Consider the following 24899-nt stretch of genomic DNA (forward strand, 5'->3'; position numbering starts at 1 on the left):
GTTTCCAGTTCAACAATGACCTGCGTATAATCCTTATTGGAAAGACGGGATCAGGGAAGAGTGCATCAGGAAACAACATGCTAGGTCAAGCCGCCTTCGTGTCATTCTTTTCTCCATCCTCCATCACATCGAGGTGTGCTAAAGCAACAGGAGTGATGGCTGGTCAAAGGGTATCTGTCATTGACACCCCTGGCATATTTGACACAAAGTACAAAGAAGATGTGGTGGTTACAGAGATTAAAAGATGTGTATCTCTCGCTGCCCCTGGGCCCCATGCGTTCCTGATTGTAATCCAGTTGGGGAGATTCACAAGAGAGTCACAAGAAACGGTGGAAATCCTTCAGCAGGTGTTTGGAGAGCGAGCTGCCCAGTACTCCATGATTCTATTCACTCATGGTGACCAGCTAAAAGGCATGGCAATTGAAGATTTTATCAGAAGAAGTCCAGATCTTCGCAGTGTGGTGGCCAAATGTGATGGGAAATATCATGTCTTTGATAACACTGACCAAAACACCCACCAAGTCCTTGGGCTCCTTCAGAAGATAAACAGGATGGTTACCAACAATGGAGGAACATTCTACACAAATGCTATGTTCCAGGAGGCAGAGAGAGCAATCGAAGAGGAAAAAGGGAAGATTCAGAGAGAAATTAAGCAGCAAATGCTCCGAGCAAAGGAACAGCTGAGGGCCAAATTTAAGGGACAACAGCTGCAGGTTGAACTAAAAAAGCTTGAGCAAGAGGCTGAAAAAAACAATCTGCTAGCGAGGGGTAAAGCTGAGAAGAAAAACAAATACATTAACCCCGCTTTAGTTGAAGTAGGGGCTACGATAGGGATGGCTGCAGCTGGGATGGGAGGGCCGCTGTGCATGGCTGTGGGAGCATGTGTAGGAGGAGCTATTGGGGCATTAGTGGGAGTTATAACTCCAGCGGCAGTGAAGACTCTGAAAAAGAAATGTGCAATACAATAAATAAGATTCATCATGGTACCTATTTTTAGAATGTAGTCTGCTTACAGAAAAGAGGTATTCAAACCACAATTCAGCTTGGTTAATAATGGTGAATGGACCTATACATTTTAAGAAGAATAGAAACATTGAGGCACTTTTGTGTTACTAAACACAAATCTATACTGTATATACTGTACTGTATGTGTGTATGCTTTTGCAGATACAGTCTGTCAGGCTTAATGGCTGACCTACCGATAGCCTATGACTGATTTGCAGCTACTCAGGAATATAACTGCATATCAATTAATGTGCAAGCACAGATTATCAATCAATCATCTGCCAAGTATATATTATGCTGTGACTGACAAATGCTCCTAATAAAGCAATAAAGCACTGCTGATCTTTTATTGTCACCTTTTGTCTAATGGTATTTTAGATCCTGCTAGAAAAATCTTGACATTATCAAATCTTTGAGGGAAAAAAGGTATATGCAATTATATTATTCCATTCACCAAACTTGTTAAAATAGTTAATAATGTATTTTATGTGATATGATATGTATTAAAAAAGACAACATAATTGAGAGAGGCAAGTGAAAAACTGCTCTCAAAATGATGGCACAATCTTAGAACTGTTAGACTCTTAAATTTGCGCTTGCATTAACATTATAAGTAAATGTTAAATTATGACCTGATCTCAGCCAGCCTTTTAAGTGTGCTTGTCATGCTAACACAGCTTGGCTTGGCAACATGACAAGTTGCATCCTGTGATGACAGGCTGGCATGCTGACAAGTCAAAGCTTGGCTAGATCCCATCACGTTGCTTGGGACTTAATAAAAACATGCCTGTCTAAAGTTATTAATAATAAGCTATCATATAAAATGATTATTTGAATGTTAGTGAAGTAAGTAGCTTTGAGGGCGAACGGTTCCTGAGCCATGTGGCCCATATAGGTCAGGAGTCTATACCCAGTTTACTAGCGCGAGGCAGCTTGATGTATAAGTGCACCCCCTGGACATGACACTAGGATGTCGCAGGGACTTACCCCCAATCGAAGCCTTCAATGCCATGTGCAAATAAGGAATGCATCGGGTACCGTTTCAATAGTTTTTTATATGACTTGGCCAGGGATTGAATGAACTCTGACGTCCCAATCTCATTCAGGGCAGACACTCTAACCACAAGGCCACAAAGCTGGATAGATAAGTATGGCACGTGTACTGTAATGTCACGTCCAGCCAAATCAAGGTAAACGATAGAATAAAATAAGTTAATGCAATAACATTTCTAGTGAGTGGAATATCATTTCAAAGTACTAATTGGGCCAACTTAGAATACATCAAATTAATCTTCTTAATCAAGTCCAATCTTAAATAGTTAAACCTTCTGACTTAAAAGCAGAGATTTGAGGGAAGTTCTCAAGGCATTGCCAATGAATGGTGACCTAATTCAGTTCTCCTTTCAGAGTCACTTTTTATCTATAACCAATGCATTTTCAAGTCCTGGTAGTCATGAACTGACATCAATCCTCTCATGTTACTGGAACTGCACAGATGCTCAACTGTCATAAGATTGAATTCAAAGCTTTGCTCCCATTAACCTGCATGTGGTGATATCGTCTGGGTCTGCACTCTGGGAGAAAATAAATACCCATAATAATATGTATTTATTTAAAAAAGAATAGATCAACATAAACTCACAATGTGTTGCACTGTGAATAAATCAGGCTTAAATTGGTAAATTGTTACCAAGGCTGATATAATTTTTCACTTAGGGGATCATAGATGAACCAGGGCACCTTGAACATCCTTCATTTCCACTGAAAACAATGATTTGTGTTAAGAGGCTGGTGTCAAGGCTGCAAGATGCAGCCCATTGGTCAGGCCATAAACCTGCAAAGTTGGAATGAGGGTTGCTGGGAATGAAAGGTCTCAAGGTGAGACTAGTTCCCAAATGACAGTCATCTCAGCAGATAACTTAAATAATAGTAATAAAACACGAAGGGTTTCTTTAGATTATAAAAGAGCCATTCAGAATTTAGACCAATGTGTATCTCATCATCATGGATGGAAAATAAGTATTTATTCAGTGCCTGGGGAAAAACGGTACAGCACACATTGTTATGGAAATGGTTACCCACAGGTTCAGTCAAGACATCAGTAGCTCTGGAGCCCAGTTAGTCTCTGAAATTCAAAACGAGTCTACCACATAACCGGTTGCGAGTCTACCACATAACATACATCTGGTGGGTTTCCCATCGCAAACACCTCATCAGCAGTCACTCATCTTTTGTCCTACCTACCGATAGGTTTTTATAAAAACACATTTCTGGTAAAAAAAAAAAAAAAAAAAAAAGGTAAATGTACAGTAAGCTTCAATTAAATAAAAGGAAAAAAAGCTCAATTTCAATTACAAGGAATATTGCATCTAGCACCTTGGATGTGGGATGAATTAAAGTAGAGGCAGCGTCCAAAATACCATCACTGGTGTGATAAAGTAAAAAAAAAAAAAAAAAAGGCATGTGCTGTGCCTGAATGCACTTGAGGGAAATCATAGTCACATTTACACATTTGTAGCATAATTCAGTACATACAATAACAACAGTTCATTATATAATGGTTTACTTATTTTGTATTTAAAAAAAAGAAAGACCGGAAAAAAGAGCAATCCTTTCAGGAAGTGTAATCAAGCAGATCTGATCAGCATCTCCTTTGAAATGTATAAAACGTTGTGTTACTTACTACAGTATGTGAATGAGAGCATTTTACCCCCCACCCCCCAATTAAATCTTATGTTCTTACAACACTGCGTTCTTCATTTCAAAATAAATATCTATTCTCTCCTTTATTTTTAAAAATAGTCTTTAAAAGCTTGTTTTATCCCATAGTAACCCACAATTCTTAAATGAAAACAAAACCAAATGTGGAAATGTACATTAATCATCAACAGCTAAATCTAAAAAAAATAAAAATAAAAGCTACTGTGGATGAATATAACCAAATCTGAAAACCATTCAAACTGTACTAACATTGATAACAATAAAGAAAACAATGATAAACAATAATGAACATGGACAACAAACAATATAATATACAGAATAAAAACAAAAAAACAAACAAAAAAAGAAAGAAATAAAAGAATACATTTTTGAAAGCGTAGTTAGCTTCTCTTCTTTTGTTCCACCCCTTGTATAAAATATGTGCCAATGCCCCCGAGAAAGGAGGCCAACACCTTCCTGTTTGACCCGTCTCTTTGGCATTCATGGAAGGGAGGAGCAGACTGCATGAAGCGTTTCTGTCGAAGAGGCAACGAGCCACAGGCCCAGTTCATTGGACGCTTTCACAGGGCGGGTTTATAGGGAAAAATCAAACGTGAAATAAAATAACACATGCCTGCTTGGACATCTGAAATGTGTTTCACTTGGACCGAAACAAACAAACAAAAATGATGCCGTTATGGACGGTGTTTATTTTTTGGAGTGCGAGATGAAGCTGTTCTCGATACAGAGGACTATGTGAGAGGCCGAACAGCTACTGGAGGTTTGCCGTAAGAGCTGGCCACTCTGCAGCGAGGAGGCCAGGCCGGTCACGGCGCGGTCGCCAGCCCGCCACGTCTCGCAGTAGTTGTCTGTCTGCCGGTGGCCCTTGTTGCTCGAACCATGCCAGACCATCTTCTCTGGCCTGGAGAAAAAAACACAAAAGGAAGCAAATCAGTCAGAGTCACGCCAGATCCTACGTGCAGTCCCTAAGCACTTACACTCATTTTGGACACACTGAACAGTCTTGTTTATTGCCTCCATCTTGAATGATTGCAAAGTAAGTCTTGGTGGACTGACACACAGCAAAACAACATTGTCTGTAGGTGTAAAAAACTGTAGGTGCAAACCCTGCCTGCATGAACAACTTGCTCTACATCTCTGTTCCACAAACACTTCCAATTAGGTTATTTTGATCGAGACCTTGACTGTGACCTTGACTTCTTCGACCGAAAAGTCAATGAGACGCTAGGTTCATTTTCTACCTGGTATCCTATAGTTTCAATATATAGATTATTATTTTGATGGTATGCTATCTACATATGATTAACTTGCTTATTGTAAGTCGCTCTGGATAAGAGCGTCTGCTAAATGCTTCAATTGTAATCAACACATCTAATCGGTACAGTCTAATCGGTACACTAATCGGTACACTTTCTACTCCCAGTACATTTTATGAAAGTCTGCCAAATGTCTGCCAATCCAAACTTAATTCTGACCTTCATATTCTCATTGTGACCTTGGCACTTGACCTTTTTGACAAACCTTAATAATCTCTGCAGGGCAACCAACTGATCATTCCCAACAGGTTTCATGAGAATCCAAACATCAGTTTTCAAGACATTTTGTTCACAGACAGACATACACGCAGACAGGACAGATTACAATACCCTGCATGCATGCAGGCGAATATGTAAAACATTCATTGTATGCATAGAGGAAGGTTATGTGCTACCGGCACCAACCTACCATGCACTGTCCCTGAGGATATCTCGACCATCAAAGGAGTAGATTGGTATATTATCATTCATTCTGCCCCCGTTCTCACTGAAGACAGCCTCCCAGCTGTTAAACAGTGTTTGGTCCTGGATGGAAAATAACATATTTATTATGAATAGGGGAACACAGTAGCTTCACTAAATATTGTTCTCACAGAAGAGCAAAAAACATAAATAACAGCTTTGACAATTAACAGACATCACAGCACAATCGCCACAGTAAACTCTATAATCCAATAATAATCACAAACTCCCCAGTGGTAGTAACTTTACTTACCTTGAGGTTTACTATGGGAAGACCGTCTCTGTCTGACTTGCGGACAATACTGTAGAGGTCTTGGAGCTTGGAGGACAGGAAGGCCCTGAACGTCCCCTTCAAGCCAATGGCACGGGCCTGCTGGAAGCAGAGGAAGTCTGCCCCGCGGATTCCCCGCATGTTACCGCCTTGAGGTGCATTCAGGGCGATCAGATGGAGCTAAATAAGCAGAGAGAATTTTCTTTTGTAAAAAAAGAGCCACTTTTCATTGTACTACTCTACAGGTATGCTTATTTTCATTTTGCGTGTTGTTGTTTTTTTTTACATAATTTCATAGCATTTTTGGTTGACACATGATGATTAGGGAATGACCCTGGAGTCGAGTCAGGGACATTGTGGTTATATGATCAATTACTAACCAGGTATCCAGGTGACCACAGAAAGCCCTTTTATTTTGTTTCAAACAGATGAGACTTTTCAGGTCACTGATGTCAGATCTTGTCAACACTGTTGTTTTTGGGTTGACAACATTTGTACTCACATAGAGACAGTGTAACAATAGAGAATTGTACATTCCTCACAAGATGACACCCATTTAGCTCAATGGACGTGGGTGCCATCTTGGGAGGAATGCCACCATTACAATTCAATAGACCACACCTTGGTGAAAATACCATTGGAGAAAATAATGGGTTGTGCTTCATCAACTTCAGACACTGGATTACCAAGATTTTAAAGTTGTTGTGAGGTACAGTAGGTTGAACTAATAACAAAGCTACAGTAAAAACACTAGTCTTTTTTATTTATTTATAGATTTATGTCCTACTGAGCAAAAAGACTGAGTCAATGAAGACAATATATTGGATTGTCGATGTAGCCTTTTTGGCTGCTTTGCTGTAGTGTCACTCGGGTATTTTGCTCTGCTCGTGGGCGTGTTTCCTCATGTGATGTGTTATACTGAGTTACTATGTCAGGGTCCATTTGGAACCCCCTCAAGGAACCTTGGGGGTCGCCGGTTTCGCTAGCTCTAGCATGATGTAACTTACCCCATCTATATGCAACCTTTTACACCATAACTTTTGGAAAAAAATATTGTTACTGTATTCCTGTCCACACTGTTAAGTACTGAAGAACATAAAGTTGCTAACAAGTGAGGCCCTGAGAAATTGTAAAAGAATAACTTCAGCCTCATGGTTCCCTAGAAACTTTCTATGCTTAAAAAACAACCATGTGACTAATCCGACAGTAAGATACTCACTCCGGGCCCTGAGGTGTGCACGTGCCCAGCTGGCTGAGGTACTGGCGGGTTTGGACGGCGTGCGGGAGTGACAGGGTGGCGAATCTCAGGCTGGGAGGGGTATCTCTGGGTTGGATATCTGGGAACCGGCTCCCTCCTGGGCTGCTCTACGGGTGGAAGTGGTGGGGGTTCGAGGGACTGGTCCTGAGACTGTGGGTAAAGAACCACAGGTGGAGGATGGGCTGGAGCCACCTCGTTATTCTGGAAACCAAAGTACAATACAAGGTCATACAGCATGCAATGGCTGGCTGTTTAGCCATACACAGAAGAGACGTTTTCTGTTGAAAATATTGTTGAAATGGGTTTATTATTTCCATTTAGAGCTCCTTTCATGCATACAGTAACTTGTAACTGAAAGTGTATAAATGAGCATTCTAATGTTAATACAAGTCATCGTCTATCATAGCTTCGGCTACATATAATACTTACGTATGATAGACCATTTTTCTCCTTAGTCATTAAAACGTTGACAAATCAAACAAGGGACAACTTTCAGCTATATTTTGTTGGATTAGCTATCTGAAGCAAGTTTTAAGTCATTTTCATACTGTACAGTAAAAATTGGCTCCCTGGTAACTCTAACAAACACATGGAATGCTTTAAAAAATGGTCAGTGAGTCAATACCACTGGTGTGGTCCTTTGATATGCTCTATGTATTAAACAAATCCCTGTACAGATACTCTACTACTTGAATGAAGTGATCCTGAAAAGACTTCACCACATAAGCGCCGTGATAATACGGTAAAGCCAATCCATTCATTTGAGCGTCAAACTTACCCCATCTCTGTAGAAAGGGCTGTAGTCTCCAAGCTGTGTGATGGAAAACACATTCAGAAAATATGAACACTTTAAATTGCAGTGAAAAGTACGTTGAAAATTTGTTGGTATACAAGGGGCTCTTGGTTGGCAAAACAACAAAGAATCGCACCAGAGGCCACTTACTGGTGTGTGGCGGTCTCTTCTGTGCCTACTGAGGAGACCACCACATCAGTAAGTGCCGTGGCCTCTGGTACAACTTCAAATTGCATTCAATAAATTATTGCAAATGCATAGCACATGAAATATAGCGCGACACACACTCGGATGGGTGCGAGTTTAACCCAACTGAACATATCATGGCCATTTCATGGATGAACGGGTTGTGGATGAACTGAAATGTACCATGACTTGGCGGAGTCCATCGCGGACTCGCAAGTAAAGGTCTGCTTTGTCGATGATGTAGACGAGGCTGCCCTCTGCCTGGTGCCTGGCGGTAGCAATCATGGTGTCATATGACCTCAGCACTGTCACCTTGGGGAAAACAAATGCATGGGAGATTTGGCTTTTTAATAAGTACCCCTCTATTTCAGCAGGATATGAGACACAGCGATATAGTTTAAAGATATATTGTCTTTACATTATTTAACCCCATGAACCCTAGTGATCCTACTCTGGGGCAAACATTTGGTGAAAATGGCAGATCTACAAGCTCTCAACAGATCGGTATATTTTTGGCAAAGAGATCTGGTGTAGAGGGAAAAAAGAAGGAGACAAAAAATTGTCCTTCTGACCCTGGTGAACTAAATATGTAAAGCTTAAGCGGTTATGTCCGCAGGGCCCTTGAGGTGGTTGAAAGGGGGTCACCATGAATGTTGGAAACAGAATAGACCCTTATTAGTCCTTTAATCTCAGAGTTATGGGGGTCAGTGGCCTTATGCGAATCACTGATTCTAGTTATCAGACGTTGACTTCTGTTATTTGAACACCTATCACAAAAAATTGGCACCCAAACTAAATTTACAGAAAAATGTATACAAAAAAACTAAAAACTAAATCAAGAGTTTGCACATCCATGGAAGGGTTATTTGAAGACAGTGTCATCACCTACCCCAGAGGAGAGCCCAGGTATTCCAGGAGTCCCAGCGGGACCGGGTGGACCAGGAACACTGATGGCTATATATGGAAACAAAGAGTTGGCAATTACTATTTTTTCTTTACCTTTATTTATCCAGGACAATGTTTGCTGAGCAAGCATGTCTGTTCCGCCTTTACAATTTACAATTAGGATACAGTCACGCTAGAGCAATGGCCAGTAGATGCTATTTTCTGCTGTTGGCCACTGGGCAGATCCACAGCAGCTTTGCAGTCAAACACCCAGCTAAAGAGAGCTTGATGCTACAGTAGTTTACTTAGTCATTCTAATATCATTTAGTTGAAATTGTAAGTCTCTGCTACACCCCTTGGGAAACTTTTTCAGTGGACTTCGTCAGAAGAGAATCTAAATGATAATATGAGCGTGGTTTAGAGTTTATGGACAGTTTTTATATAGTTTTGCTGTTGTTAAATCAGTTTTTTTCTTAATTTTTGCATTCATCATTCACGTTGAGGAATATTTTACAAACACAAATTCTATGTGAGTAAAAGACACCACTGGGTAGGTAAACGATAGAATTGTAATATGTAATATGTAATATGTAATATGCAGCCGTGTACAAGTGATTATGGGAGAGGATTCTGACACACACACACACACACACACAAAAAAAACTCTACGTACGGTGATTGGGCCTGTAAGCCCCTGGTCCCCCAGGACCTCCTGGGGGACCAGGAGGTCCTGGAGAGCCAGGTGCGCCTGGACGTCCATCATAACCAATCCCAGGTGCCCCTGGTGGTCCCTGGGGTCCAGGAGGGCCCATGATGGTGTCTCCCTTTGGACCCTGACACACAAGAAGTTATGGTGAATGAATGTACACAGGTATATAGACAAAGTAAAGGAAGAGAAGGTGGTTATAATACTGTACGTATGTTTTGTATATGCACAATGTTTATGACAAATAACAAAATAGCTGATCTATAAGCTCACAACACGTTGCATGCGTTGTGAGCTTGTAGATCAGCTATTGTCGCTATTCTTGAAACTTTTGGAAAATATTCACCTATAATGACATTATCAAAATAGGGACACCATGCTGAAAGCGGATGAATAATATGATGTTAAACACTGTTTCCTCCAACTGGTACTCACTGGTAAGCCTGGGTTGCCAGGGGACCCCGGCTGGCCATAACGAGGATCGTAATATCCGCCGCCTGGCTCTCCTTTCTCTCCCTTCCCGCCGTTGTCTCCGCGCTCTCCCTTCAGTTCATCCTGTTGGACAATCAGCAGATTGGTACACCACAGCGATTTACCATACCTGCCTACAGGATGTCTAGCATCCATACCTATGAGGCATTCATTAACATGCACAATCTGAAGAAAGCTTTCAATAGACATGTCTCTGTGATAAAACACATGTAAACGTGGGGGAATAATGGGATTGATCGATTGATTTCAGTACATACATAATACATACAGTAGAACACATTGACAATGTTAATTAATTAATTAATTAATTAATTAATTAATGTATTTATTTATTGTCGTCCCTGTTAATAATTAATTAATTCATATGAATAAATGAAGGTTGAAGAAAGTGACACATTTCCATAATGCGCCTTTGGATCATGCAAAATCCCAATACGGAAGAAAATGCCGTATTGGGTTCAACATGTTTAGTACGGTATACGACCATTCTTACCTTGAATTTGTAGACGTCAAAACTTGATCCTGGCAAAGGTTAAACAAAATGTGCATTAGTATTAAACTTCCGAAAGTTACAAACCCATAATAGTCCATATATTAAACGTTAACGCTGATAATTTATATATTCTACTTAGAAATTAATTATACCTGGGATCCCTGGAAGTCCAGCTGCACCCGTGTCACCTTTCTCCCCTTTGGTTGCTACAACAGACACAATATTTTCCACACCATATAATTAAAATGAGACACATTTTAACTCATGCATGTGTGTAAGAAATGCAGGAACACTGCAGAGCGGTTTAATCCATGAATATCATGTGTAACTAATGCAGGAACATGGAACATTGAAGAATGGTTTCAAACTTTTTCATTTCAAGGATCCCCAAATGAATATGAATTTAGCTGCGGACCCCCATCAGAAAATATTTTACTCAAAGATTTGAGTTGTTAGAATGTTTTAAAAAATCTCAAAATGTTTCACCCTATGTACTGCATATACTGTAGGTTTAAAGTGGTTAAACAGATTTTTGATGCTACAGTATATTAACTCATTTTCCTGGGGACCCCCTGGAACCTCCTCAAGGACCCCACTTTGAGAACCACTTATTTAATGCATGAGTATGTGTGACTGATGCAGGAACATTGCAGAACTGACAGTGAGGTCTTTTAACTGCGTTGTATCAATAAATCCCTCAGGTCTAGTATGATTTGACAGCCTAAGCTCTGGACAATAACATCTATTCCCTTGGATCAAACTGAAACTGAAAGACAGGACTTTTTTTTTGTTTTGTTTTAGAAAGACAGGACTGTTTGTTTATCTCTCTGGGGTTGAAGCCCAATTAAATATCCCTTCCATGACTGGTAGGGGGGTACTACAACAAATTTGAATCCTTTCATCATAGCAGAGAATATATTGCTGTTAAAACAACCTACACACAACTGTGTGTGTGTGTGTGTGTGTGTGTGTGTGTGTGTGTGTGTGTGTGTGTGTGTGTGTGTGTGTGTGTGTGTGTGTGTGTGTGTGTGTGTGTGTGTGTGTGTGTGTGTGTGTGTGCGCGTGCGTGTGCGTGTGTGTGTGTGTGTGTGTGTTGGGGCACACCTGGATAATTCCTTGAGGTATCGTCATAGCGCTTAAAATGAAATAAAACAGAATTAGCCAATAATAATGACATCAGAGGTAATATCCAGTGCTTCAAACCAAGACAAGAAGGTAACTAGTCAGATGAGACATTTCAAGTCCAGAGTACTCACATTGAAGCGATCGATGGGGATAGCTGGTCCAGGGGGTCCGGGGGGCCCAGGTGGACCTGCAGGTCCCTAGAAGTGGCAACACAGTCATTCACTATTTATCACACAGTAAAATCCTAAGTGTTCATTTGACTATTTACTAATAGATAAATGAACACTAAGGATTTCACTGCATATGCGTTTTTAATCTAAATACAGCATGAGGAATGAGTGAGGTTGCTAAAATACCCGAATTAAAAGTTTGACAATATAGTTAATAATTATAATTCACGATTTTAACAACTCAACAACTGTGTACAAAATGGCTGCTGGTGTTAAAAAACAACAAAACATGGTGTCTTTTTTGTCTTAACATTACACATGTTACATTTCTGTAAACTTTTTTCATCAACATAGTAACTGGACACATTGGGCATTCTGCTACCATTTAATCTTCATGTCCACCAAAATGTTGTCAAGCAAGCACACGGAGGTAAGGTATTGATACTTACGGGGTAACTATAGCCTGTGCCAGAGCTGGAGTCTCCTTTCTCCCCCTTATATCCATTTACACCAGGACGACCCTGCAGGGACGACACTTTCATCAATGCTTTTCTGCATCCCAAGATAGCCTAATACTGTTCCCAATCTTTTTTCTGTCAGTGCACACCTTTTTATAGCCACAATATTCCATGGCACACCAGTATCCCATTGACCACTAAAAAGTATTTGTCTATTATTATTATTACTTCTTACTTATATTGTTGCTGCAATATGACAAACCAGAACAACATTTTTTTACTCTCATGCACTTGTACACAAGATGTAATACTAAAGAAACCTTGCACGTTGACCATTACCGTGTCCGAAATTAGTTGTACAAAGATGGACACACGGACAGACAGACGGATAGCTTTTTCAGACACCTTGGCCTTCATTAAACTTGCCAGTTTCGCTGTTTGATCTTTCAAATGCATGAAATAGTTTCTGTCCTTTGTAGCAAAGGATAGATGTTTGGTAACAGTTTCAGCTTACTGAACCCTAGCATGGTTTGATAGCTTCTCTCCACAGACGAGGCACAGTGAAATAGGAGAAGATTGATCTCCGGTAAAAGTGAACCCAACATTCAAGTACAGTAGCCATCACTGTACAGTTAGTTCGCTGATTTGGCTTTCTTTTTATGTTTCTCACTCCCAGGAAAATGAGCTGTGTCTGGGGGAGGATCAGCACGGTTGCTGAGTTTACTTTTTTAATAATTTGTCCCTTACATGTTTTACACCCGCACAATTCAAAAAGTTGTTTGCGGCACCTGTCTTGCAGCAATAACACAAGGGAGAACATAACGTGATGTGATATCATCATGATAAATAGCTATAAATTAGGCTTAATTAGAATTTTGCAGAGAACACTGATACAGCAACGTGATGGTATCCAAATTCGTTTTCAGACTTCAATAAATGAGTCAAAGAGTACTTACAGGTCTTCCAGGCATTCCAATTTCCCCTTTAATACCAGGAGGCCCATAGTGACCCTATAGAGGAGAACCAGGAAACACAACAAGGTAAGAACTAAAACAATAAACAAGTAGAAAAGCACGCACATCCAAAAATAGAGTCTGTAAACTGGGTCATGCTCCAAAAGTCTTAATTTTTATTACCACCGTCTGAGGAAGAGCGACCAGGCTCGAAACGGAGGTAAAAAAAAAGACTTTTGGAATATGACCCAGTGAGCGGACTCACACAAAAACACAGTAAAATCTTCAGTGTTTATTTAACTCTGAGAGTGTCCAAACGGAACCAAAAAATGATTGACTTATTTGAACCCGTAAGGGTCCAATGACTTATTTGGACGCGTCAGGGTCCACTTGGTTCCGTTTGTAACCTCTCAGAGTTAAATTAACAGCGAAAACTTGACTAGACATCTCAAATTGCTTCATGGTAAATTAAGCTAGGTTTCTTATAGTTTGAATAATAGTAAAACTTACAGTGGGTCCAACAGGTCCAGCGGGTCCTCTGTCTCCCTAAATAGAGAGGTATTAATGTTTATGCATTAGTGCACTGATATGAAGGATTTAGACACATATATAAAGAATGCAAGATAGCAGCACCAATGAGCCAAGAACAGTAACATTCAGACATAATTATAACGCAATTTTTACTCTTCTACACACAGTGATTTTACTGCATGTGTGTGTGTGTGTGTGTGTGTGTGTGTGTGTGTGTGTGTGTGTGTGTGTGTGTGTGTGTGTGTGTGTGTGTGTGTGTGTGTGTGTGTGTGTGTGCGCGTGCGTGCGTGTACCGTAAGTGGATGAGATAACATCACAACAACTCGATTTGAGTCAATAAAGGCGGCGCTTTTACCTTCTGACCCGCGAGGCCACCCAGCTGCAATGGATTTCCATCAGGTCCAACGACCAGGCCTGGCTCGCCCTTAGCACCCTGAACACCACACCAGAATCAGAATCAGAATCAACTTTACTGTGACCTCACACTATTACAGGTGTAAAAAAGAGTGGGTGAAATATCTTTTTGTGCTCAACATTGCAGTTACAGGAAGAATATGAATATAGGGAAGAGAATAGAGAAGATAGGAACACATGACACAGAACAAAAATAAGGCACAGTCAAATCAAATATACAAAGTCAAGTAAACATAAAAATCAGCATGGCACTACATACACTGTATGTATATTATACATACAGTAGGTCAAAACATGAAATGTAAAATGTAAGTTAGTTATTACCTTATATCCATAGCCTGCTGGACCTGGTTCTCCGCTATCACCCTTTGGTCCAATCGGGCCCTGGCAGGACATGTCAAATATGTATTGTTATTGGTAGAATAATAGTCATGAATTATCTAAAGCAGATAACATTCAAATACACTGTTAAATCCTCAGTGTTAATTTAACCGTTTTTAACTCTGTGAGGGCATAAATGGAACCAAATGGGTTACAGGTCCTCCATTTGTACACTGTCAGAATTAACACTGAAGACTTTACTGTGTAGCAGTTTAGCAAAGGAATTCAGACTTACAGGGAATCCAGCTTGGCCTGGTACACCAGGGCCTCCCTATAAAGCAAAAGCAAAATGGCTGAGTAATCTTTTCATATAACAGATGATGCAGTCTTTTCAGCATTCTATGGCAAAGTATCCTCGGGCGAAAGAGGCAATATTCTCTGTTTCATTACAGCAGATTTGTGTGTGGATCTGGTCAATAGATTGACCGCTGCTGGCAGCCACTCGTGTCTGTGCATTGCATTCAATAATACCACCACACAATCATCAAAACGTTCATGTAACCCACAAGGGCTTCTGGAAATCCCCCAGAACTTCTGTGCTCAAATACAGTACAATACGCACAAAATTCACAGGCAAAAATCAACCATAACCCTAATGAATAATATTTAAATGCAGAAATTGTCCCTGGAATATTTATGCAGTTATTTGAGTATCGGTGTTAAGCTTGTGAACTTTTCAACACCCACCTGAGGCCCAGGATTTCCAACAACACCATCGTACTGCAGGGAGACACAAAGGAAATTAATCAAAGATAGAAAACTCCCAATTATAAATTGGACAGTGGCAGCTCTGCACAGCCCCAGCTTAAAGCTGGCAGAAGCACTTTGGTTTCCCATTTGAAAACAAAAATAAATCTTTACAGAAATATTGAGTATGGAGGTATGGAGTATGTGAACTCAGCCAACACTGAGAAGTCATCCGATCCACTAACTTTTAGCCTTAAACAATGCTGCAGGCATAAAAGAATTTTAACATTACATAATTTTCCAAGTCCATAAATAGGGACATAACCTGCAACTTTTGTGTCTTTTTATAAAGTCGTTGAGATGACAAATAGGCAATGCAGTAAAATAAACTAGATTCAGCACTGCCTTGTTGGTGAAACCATTGCAGACAAGTCTTGCAGGCATCGCAAGTCACGCAGCATAACTCGCAATGAATGCAAGACTTTAGATCCCATAGCCTGAGGGGACGGGTTGGTCGGCTGAACGTGTTGCCCCCTGTCATTGAACAACCCGCCCCCGCACACTGCTCCTGTTTCACTAGGAAATACGTCACAATATGGTTGTGAAAAGCTGTTTCAGCTGCATGGTCTCTAAAGTTGCTCTATAGGACCTTGGTCAAAATTATACTTTATAGAACCATTTGGTGCCAAAACTAAGCTGAAGAACCACTAGAGAACAGTAAAGAACTTCTAAAGAACCATGTATGGCCTCATCAGGTTACAGGGGCAGAGCTTAGCACTTAAACTATCCAAAGAACCGCTGGAGAACCACTTTTTTGTGTGTACCACTTAATTATAAATATTTGTTATTGGCATGTTTGTCTTTGTGTGACTTACACCACTATTGTAGATTATCTGTCCTGGAGGTCCAGGGGGTCCTGGAAGTCCAGGCTGACCAGTGCCATCTCGGCCTGCATCACCCTATAACCAGATATAAGAAAAACAAAATAAATAAATAAACAAAGTTGAATGAATTAACCACTTATGCCGTACGACGAATAGTGAAAATGGCAGATCTACAAGCTCACAACATGTTGCGGCACATGTAAGATGTCACCATTTAATGTTAATAAAATAATCTATGTTTGCGTTATACGTTTTACTATTGTTAGACTTGAAAAGGTCGAAGAGCTTAACGTTGCAGAGAACATGCAGGGGGTGTGCAGTTTGCTGATTTCCACTGGTTCCAAGTCAGTGAGTTTCATTTTAGGCTTTTACCGTAGATCTTACATCTGGGAAATCTTACCATGATATTATGTATAGATTTTCTCAGTGTTTACAATGTATCGTAGACTCTACAATGTAGAGAAAATGCAGATGCCAGGTTGCATGGCTTGGTCATTTCAGCACACAACAGCCTCATAATGTTTGTGATAGCTTTTTGGTGAATATGATGAAATGTTATTCTGACTTGAAGAGCAATACTCACCATCTCACCCTTGTCACCTCCCTGCCCCTTTGCTCCCTACAGTGAGATGAAAAAAGTCAAACCTCCATTTAAGTCCAAAGAAATGCGAAGAACACCACCCCCTCCCACATTGAAATTAAAATGAACCAAATAAATCCACTCTCCATGAATTAGGTTAAAAACCCACAGCTTATTCTAAGAACAAGATATAGACGTTAAAATCTCCATCCGCCATCATCATCTGGGAATTGAAAGAGACAATAAAAGCACCAAAGTGTCCTGTGCTATTATAATTTATATATTTTAAAAACGTTCCCTCTTATCCACTGAAAGCAGCTACAGAATGAATGTCTTTTTCATATTTATTCATGAGCATTGGATCTGTTTTCTTATCTGAAGGATTTAGCCTTCATTTAAAAGCCACAGATTGCTAAATTTCTAAAGAGACGAGTAAAGCAAGTGCATACTTGTGGTCCAGGGAAGCCATCCAATCCTGGTCTACCGTCTCTTCCTTGAGATCCATCGCTGCCCTTCTGACCTGGTATACCAGGTAAACCGGCCCTACCCTGCACAGATCAAAACATTCACGTCTCATTAGTAGGGGGATTAAAACAGAGTGCGCTCAAACATCATCCCATAGACTTCTGTTTTGAACATACAAGGAAGTTATTGTGAAATTAAATGTGCACAAGTCTAAAAGGTCTCTGATTTGAATCCTCAGAACAGAGATGAAAATGTGGACCTTGAGTGCAAATGAAACATTTTCTATTCCCTGTAGATGGTTATCTTCAAAGTGATTTTGAGCAAGGCATGCCATCTAAACTTGCTCCAATGGAGCTTCTCCTTTGCCAGCCGTATAAGACTGGTTGTACTGCAGCTTCAAGACATGAGAGTATACAACTGTATATCATCTTAAACCTATTATTACATTCCCATGGTAATGCCTGCAGCTAGAATGAGTTTTTGATCAAGGCAACTGGTTAACCACATGAACCCTAGCATCTTTATTCTGGGCATTTCATAATAGGCTAACAGTCAATCTCCAAGCTCACTTGTAGATCGGCTATTTTCGGCAGAGAGAATTGGTGTAGAAGGAGAAACAATCATCTACTTTCTTTTCCCCTGAACTCTCTGTGGTTACAAAGATGGGCTAGAGAAATGATTCCTGTGATCAACCAGCTTGGTAAAAGTGATTAATGAATGCATTTGTCCAAAATATTTGTATTGATGTTTTCAGCCTGTATTTTTCAGTTTCCAAGGTCAAGCATGGGAAGGCAATTACCAGGCCAATTACTGTACTTACCGTTAGGCCAGGAGAACCAGGAGGACCCTGAAAGAAAAGGGGAAAAAAACAAATAAATGAATAAATACCATCAAGAAACATTTGATTATTTACATGTATCACAGTAAGATGGGTTTTTACATTGTTGGCCAGGTTATAACTGAAATTCTTGGCCAAGCTCAAGTTAGTGAAAAATTTGAAAAACACTGAAAACTAGGCTGGAAAACCCTACAGTGGTTTGCAACATTACATTCAAGGATACAAAGAGTCCTCAAAAGGAACATTTTCTAGTATAAGATCCTAACATGTATAGCTTTTACCGTTGGGATAGTGTTACACGTCTAAAGGATATCAATATTAATGAGAGGTACTAACCTGTATTCCCTCAAGTCCTCTGACACCAGGAAGCCCATTGGAGAAAACGCCACCAGAGCCCTCCATGTCATCCTGCAAACAATCCACAACCACTGATTGAATCATTGAGATTCCTGTTGAACTAGTATATCAACACATCCTGATAGAGGTTAAGGCTTAAACATGTGGGTGAGACATTTGTCACGGAGTGAAGGGGATACAGGCCTACAGCATTTAATCTTTGTTTTATTTTTTACATTAAGCTTTGTCAACGCCAACATAATTCACTTATGTTGCTTTAGAACAGAAACAATCATGCACTGTAGCGGGCCGAGTGTGTGCAGGTTTTGTTCCAACTCAACGCTACATAAGGTGATTTCACTAATTATGACACCTTTCAATCATAGATTGGTGAACTTGTTCATTCTAGAACTTACGTTTTTTCTTCTTTTTTCTTTTTCTTTTTTTGAGTAGCCAATACTTTTTACCACATTTTTCTCCCAATGCAATCTGGTAACCCATCATTGAAAAAAAAGGAAAAAACAGCGCCCTCTGCTGTTTTTTTCCCTTTGAATTTGACTCCGGGGGGACCTCCCAATAGAATGTTGATAACAGCACGTTGGCCCGTTTTTTCTTCAGCACATTTGTTTGAAGTATTTGATATATATCGGTTTGTTTCCAGTGGAAAGCAAACGAACAGATGTAAATCCTGCCCACAACATTTGATTGGGTAAAGCACGGCTTGCTTCCTGATCTAAGGCCTGCCCACTTGTAGGCCAACGTTCACACCTTCTTTTTTTGTGGTTTGTCACTGCTGTTGTACCCTAGCCTCGCGTGGCTAGACTATATCACTGCTTGGATCTGAGTCTGGTGCTTCTATGAGGACGTTTTTTTTCCAAGGGGCGGGATCAAAAGAATGGCTCTGGACGCAATCGGTTAGACCTACAACCAACTACCAATTACAGTCTCCCATATTTGAACACTGGGCCGGGCCCTGATTGGTCACCCCAGACTTCGGGAGCAGGAAATGGATTCACAATGGAGCGGGGCAAGACCCAAAAACGCAGGGGCCAATTTAGTTTTTGCACTGGCAGATTCGTCTGGTCCCAGGCTAGTTGTACCCTACTGGCTCACCTGCCAGTGAGAAGCCTCCACTGGCAGGACGCTAGGGACGAAGGGTCCCTTCGCTAGGACCCTTAAAGAGTCCTTAGCGAAGCGACAAATATTGCCCTCCCTGCCCCCACCCACCACCAACACGGTCAATTTTGACACTCGGCAAGCCGGATGCTCTGCAGTGGTTGCAATTCTATAAACAGCGGTGAACAGGCACTTCACCCCTGTGTCACGTGAGTGCTCATTTTAAGACTTACAAAGCCAACGCGATAGCTTGGCCCAGATGGGCCCGGAGGCCCAGGTTGTCCGACTGGTCCCATTGGTCCAGGCAAGCCGGCTAATCCACTCTCCCCTGGAGGACCTTGTAAGCCTGATTGTCCCGCAGCCCCCTGTGAAATTAATTGACAATGGTGGAAATTAGTATTTCAATTAGCATTCCTCTGTGAATAGAGGAACAGATGTTGGTGAGTTCATGGATTAACTGATTGTTTGGCTGTGTGTGTGAGTGAGTGAGTGAGTCTGTAGACATGGAAAGCTTCAAACATATTTGTGGGGTTTACCCTTTAAGCCTAAACCAAGCAGGCATATCAATAGCATACATGCAAAGCAGTAGAAGACACAAATCCATTATAAATGGTTACCATGTTGATAGCCAGTTAACCTGCAGACGGACAGGCTTTAGGAGTGGAACAGTAGGAAGATGAATATTGAAGCAGCAGATTGGTGAGATAAGAAAAGTAGGAGCTTGGCTAGCGAAACGAAGAGGAGAAGGCTTTAAGCCTAGCTGGTCAGACCAAAGAATTGCGATGAGCTGAGTTGGAACTTGAAACCACTTGCAAAAATTCTAAAGCTGGACGGTACACATCAAGGCGACAAACGGAGGCATTTACCATTTCCAGAGCAACGGCTCTTGTCACGTCACATCAATCTACTTCCCTGATGTGCAAATTCCAGCCCCTGACAACACAACACAACATCCTTTCCTGCTGTGTCTATTTATTTATATATTATATATATATATATATATATATATATATATATATATATATATATATATATATATATATATATATATATATATATATATATATATATATATATATATATATATATATATATATATATATATATATATATATATATATATATATATATATATACACACACACACACACACACACACACACACACACATATATCCTGCTTTATTTTATATTATACCTAGAAGCCTAGAACTGATGCCTCAGACCTCAGATTCTGAAAATCCTGTGCCTCCTCCTCAGGCCATTTTTTGATTTTTCGATTCTCTGGACCCGTATGCCCGTCCCAATTGCCGCTTGCCACGTTCCATCAAGGGGTCATCTGAAGCTCACACCCCAAATCTGGGACCATTTGGTCTATCGCTCCCTGAGTTATGCCAGGGGCAGAGATTCTGTACACAGACATTTTTCTTGCGGACAGAGACTTGGTGGCTTATAGTATGATGATGATTATAGTAGACGACCAACTAGCAATTGTAGCACAGTCCCTCTGGGCTGTGGGAATGAAAACTTGACAGTATAATATAATATACCATATCAAGGTGTTTTGTTGTATACTGTTTTCCTAAACACTACATGGATTAAAAGTGTTGTGATGGCATTTGGGTATAGCCTGGTAAACCATCCCGGTCGTGTGAATTCACATTATCATGTGTCTTCTGCAGACCGGTTTGGCCCCATAGGCGCTGGGTGGGCGTTTTGCAGAAACCAAAATGTGGAAGAGCCAATCAGCGTCTGCGCTCAGGGCCCTGTGATTGACAGAGGCTGATTTAGTTTTAGTCATATTTCAGTCATCTGAAATGTTTTACTGTTTTTAAATTTTTTAGTTGACTAAATATCATAAAATTATAGTCGACTAAATCTACAGTTGATTTAGTCGACTATAATGTATTTTCGTGGTGCCTTGATGGCGTCGTAATGGCTGATTGTACACTTGGTTGCATGCTGAAAATAGCCGATCTACAAGATCGGCTATTTTCAGAGAGCAACACCCGAGCGCAACCTAGCATAAAATGACTAGTCTTTTAGTTTTACTGGATCTCTTCTCCACTCGTCCCTTCCTGACATTTTAGTCTAGTTTTTATTTGTTGACGAAATTGACAATATATTTAGTCAAAGTTTTAGTCATCATAACTTAGTTTCTATGTGATTTTTATTTACCGGTAGTTTTCGTCAGTGAAAAAAGGTAGTCGACGAACATTTTTCGTCATAGTTTTAGTCGACGAAATCAACACTGCTCTGTGCTCTGAATTTGAAAAGGTATCCCTACATGATATATGGGAACATTAAGGTTGCAAGAGGGACAGATAAACAGAGAAATCATAATAACAGTGTGATATATTCTGAAACTTGTTACTTGCGATTTCACAAGTTGAATTTCATGAGAAGTAAGAAGTAAGCCACGTGTCAGCTGACCACTGACAGGTTCATTCAGACCGCTGCGATTTTGATCTACATGTTCTAAAGCGGTTTTGCCTCGCCGCAAATCTTTGGTCTGAACTAGGCTTTACATCCACATGTGATCCCTTGCAATAATGAAATTGTTGCTGTCGGGAGAAAACTTGTATGTCCATATTTCAACTTTTTATGTTTTTTCGTAAATTAATGCCCTACTTCGTCATACTACAGTGTCCCCAAAATGAGCAAAAATAGCCGATCTACAAGCTGTGAGCTTGCAGATCGGCAATTTTTTGCTATTTTTTAAAAGGCAAAAGTGAAAGTGGTTAAGTGTATCTGTGGGTTTTATAAATATTGACCCATATGAGCTTGTGACTAAATAATAACTACATTGGATCCAGTGGAACACAGGTTCTTTTTTCCCATTTCCTGTAAATTTACAGTTTTGGACAGTTTACACCCGACAGCGATGAAATAAGGATTTTACCATAAGATGTTATCTCTGGATGCTTCTAAACCCTTCTCAGAGGAAACGTATTGTAAGAGATGTTTCATTGGAATTGCCACCACAAGGATAAGCGAGACAATTTCCCGGAAAGTAAACCCCAGACAACTAGTAAACAAAGACAATTAGGTTTGAAAAATAAATAAATAAAACCGTCATAACCAACCTTCTCTCCAGGCGGTCCTGGAAGTCCCAGCTCTCCTGAGTCACCCTGTGGCGTAAAGGAGATAACAAGACAAAATATGAACAATAACCAGTGGTGTAAAGTAACTAAGTACATTTACTTTACTTTTACTTGTAAGAGGACTATTTCTACATTGCGGTATTGATACTTTTACTTAAGTACAAAATGTGAGTACTTTTTCCACCAATGACAATAACCACAATGGCAAGCATTACATTTTAGAGCTCCCATGCTGTGCACTTAGACACATACAGTATTTAAATGCAATTGACAGGTCTACAGCGGTTGGTATATGTTTTCCGGATCTGGTGTACAGCTTTACAGCATTTGTTCGGTACCTTGTCTCCCTTGAGGCCAGGACGTCCTGGGAAGCCATCGACACCTGGCGAACCCGGCAGGCCCTGGGGGTGGGGCCAAAATATTCAGTTCAAAAACAGAACGTTGATTTGATTAAGTTATACATTATGATTAGGTTAAATAATCATTAGCATCACTACTCAGACAAGGTGAGGATGATAGGAGCTATTTGTTTAGTGGCTGTCTAAGTGACACAGGTTGACACCTACAGTTCTACCAGGGGCCCCGTCCTGTCCTGGGGGTCCCAATGCCCCAGAGCCTGTTCCGGTGCCGACGACAGCGGGTCCTGGAGGACCAGGGGGGCCCGGGGGTCCAGGTAAACCTTGCAGTCCCTGCAACAAGAAAGCAGTGGTGTAAAGTAACTGTACTTAAGTGATTTGTATACATTTTATACATTTGAAAACTTGTGTAATGGGACATTCTACATAACCAGTACTTTCTACTTTTGGTAATTTAAGTACATTTTGATACCAATACTTTTGTACTTTTAATGACGTACATTTTGAATTCCGGACTTTTACTTGTAACAGAGTATTTCTACATTGCATTTTTTTTTTCATGCGTATTTCTAGTATTGATACTTTTACTTAAGTAAAATAATGGAGTACTATTTCCACCACTGCAACAAAGATTGGACAAATGATTCACTAGCAATAATAATAATACCCCATTGCTGATACAGCATGTTCTGCGCCGAGGTGAATTCTCATACAGCCACTGTACTATGCCAACACAGTGATTCTGATGTCACTGGAGACAGTTCACTTGCTGAGTTTCACCGTTTTGTGTCCAAAACTGTTTAAACAACAAATTAATTTTACCCCAAAACACAGGTGGGATTTTGTTTTAAGCTGTGACTCTTGAATCAGCAAATCTTCACTAGGCTGTATTAAAAATGACATGCATTTAGTTCAGCCTCAAAGTCGATGTTTACCTATACGCATACAGTATAATTATAATAATACCGTACATCTGTGTATCCTGACCTCCGTCATTGCAACCTGAGGGCTGTTACCTGTGTTGCCTGTGTTGCCCTACCTAATGTTGCCTTCTTCTATTGAACTGCATTGTAGTAATAATAATAATATATAATTATAATAATAATTATTATAATTGTAATAATAATAATAATAATTATTATTCATATTATTGTTGTTTTTGTAACTGTATTGTACGGACCCGTATAGATTCCAAATCAGGGAATCCTGAGCCCTCCATGTCCACAAAGGTCTGAAACACAGAAAACAAACACATCTTCACAATGCCGTCTATTGTAAACCCAGTGCCTTTTTCATATCACTGTGTGTGTGTGTGTGTGTGTGTGTGTGTGTGTGTGTGTGTGTGTGTGTGTGTGTGTGCGTGTGCGTGCGTGCGTGCGTGCGTGTGTGCGTGCGTGCGTGCGTGTGAGGAAGTGAGTGAGCATGTGTGTGAGTGTGAGTGTGAGTGTGAGTGTGTGTGTGTGTGTGTGTGTGTGTGTGTGTGTGTGTGTGTGTGTGTGTGTGTGTGTGTGTGTGTGTGTGTGTGTGTTTGTGTGCGCCTGCGTGCGTGCGTATACTCACAGATCTAGATCCTGGTCCAGGGGGTCCGGGTAGTCCAGGAAGCCCTCTGGGGCCAGGCTGGCCATCTCCATGCTCTCCCTGTGAACAGGACGACACATTAGCTCAATTCCAATACTCAACCTTCTATCCTCATGTCCTTCACTCGCGTTGTTTCCTCATGCCTTAGTCCCTCCCCTGAGGAAGAAGACGAGGATTAGTTGCGAGGACGGAGGAATCGATCGATTTCCGCTTGAGAATGGGAACACTCCGCGATCACTCGAGTGTCATTTCGAACCGACGTCAATTACTTCACAATCACTGGTAACGGTATAGCTTATAGCTCAGATATCATGTTGTAATGGACGCTGTATTTCT

At 40.5% G+C, this 24899-nt stretch overlaps 1 protein-coding gene across 3 annotated transcripts in view; it reads right to left on the bottom strand.

The window, feature by feature from the left end:
- Positions 1 to 2990: 2990 nt before the first annotated feature.
- col18a1a (collagen type XVIII alpha 1 chain a) overlaps positions 2991 to 24899 on the bottom strand; it is a 109803-nt gene continuing 87894 nt past the window's right edge. For all 3 annotated transcript variants that reach the window (XM_084083816.1, XM_084083815.1, XM_084083814.1), the window contains 31 exons: positions 24546 to 24623; positions 24166 to 24216; positions 23196 to 23318; positions 22968 to 23030; positions 22612 to 22656; positions 19760 to 19891; positions 18411 to 18482; positions 18057 to 18083; positions 17221 to 17319; positions 16775 to 16810; positions 16183 to 16266; positions 15308 to 15340; positions 14856 to 14891; positions 14564 to 14623; positions 14181 to 14258; positions 13805 to 13840; positions 13298 to 13351; positions 12333 to 12404; positions 11845 to 11910; positions 11693 to 11723; positions 10741 to 10794; positions 10589 to 10617; positions 10039 to 10158; positions 9571 to 9730; positions 8902 to 8966; positions 8196 to 8324; positions 7812 to 7844; positions 6995 to 7234; positions 5758 to 5955; positions 5452 to 5567; positions 2991 to 4627 (listed from right to left, as the gene is read on the bottom strand). In XM_084083816.1, the coding sequence (XP_083939942.1) occupies positions 4414 to 4627; positions 5452 to 5567; positions 5758 to 5955; positions 6995 to 7234; positions 7812 to 7844; positions 8196 to 8324; positions 8902 to 8966; positions 9571 to 9730; positions 10039 to 10158; positions 10589 to 10617; positions 10741 to 10794; positions 11693 to 11723; positions 11845 to 11910; positions 12333 to 12404; positions 13298 to 13351; positions 13805 to 13840; positions 14181 to 14258; positions 14564 to 14623; positions 14856 to 14891; positions 15308 to 15340; positions 16183 to 16266; positions 16775 to 16810; positions 17221 to 17319; positions 18057 to 18083; positions 18411 to 18482; positions 19760 to 19891; positions 22612 to 22656; positions 22968 to 23030; positions 23196 to 23318; positions 24166 to 24216; positions 24546 to 24623 (2634 nt within the window). In that variant the 3' untranslated portion in view covers positions 2991 to 4413. The remainder of the gene's footprint in view (positions 4628 to 5451; positions 5568 to 5757; positions 5956 to 6994; positions 7235 to 7811; positions 7845 to 8195; positions 8325 to 8901; positions 8967 to 9570; positions 9731 to 10038; positions 10159 to 10588; positions 10618 to 10740; positions 10795 to 11692; positions 11724 to 11844; positions 11911 to 12332; positions 12405 to 13297; positions 13352 to 13804; positions 13841 to 14180; positions 14259 to 14563; positions 14624 to 14855; positions 14892 to 15307; positions 15341 to 16182; positions 16267 to 16774; positions 16811 to 17220; positions 17320 to 18056; positions 18084 to 18410; positions 18483 to 19759; positions 19892 to 22611; positions 22657 to 22967; positions 23031 to 23195; positions 23319 to 24165; positions 24217 to 24545; positions 24624 to 24899) is intronic.

Source organism: Gymnoscopelus microlampas, assembly GCF_963454915.1.
Source record: "Gymnoscopelus microlampas genome assembly, chromosome: 17".
Classification (NCBI taxonomy): Eukaryota; Metazoa; Chordata; class Actinopteri; order Myctophiformes; family Myctophidae; genus Gymnoscopelus; species Gymnoscopelus microlampas.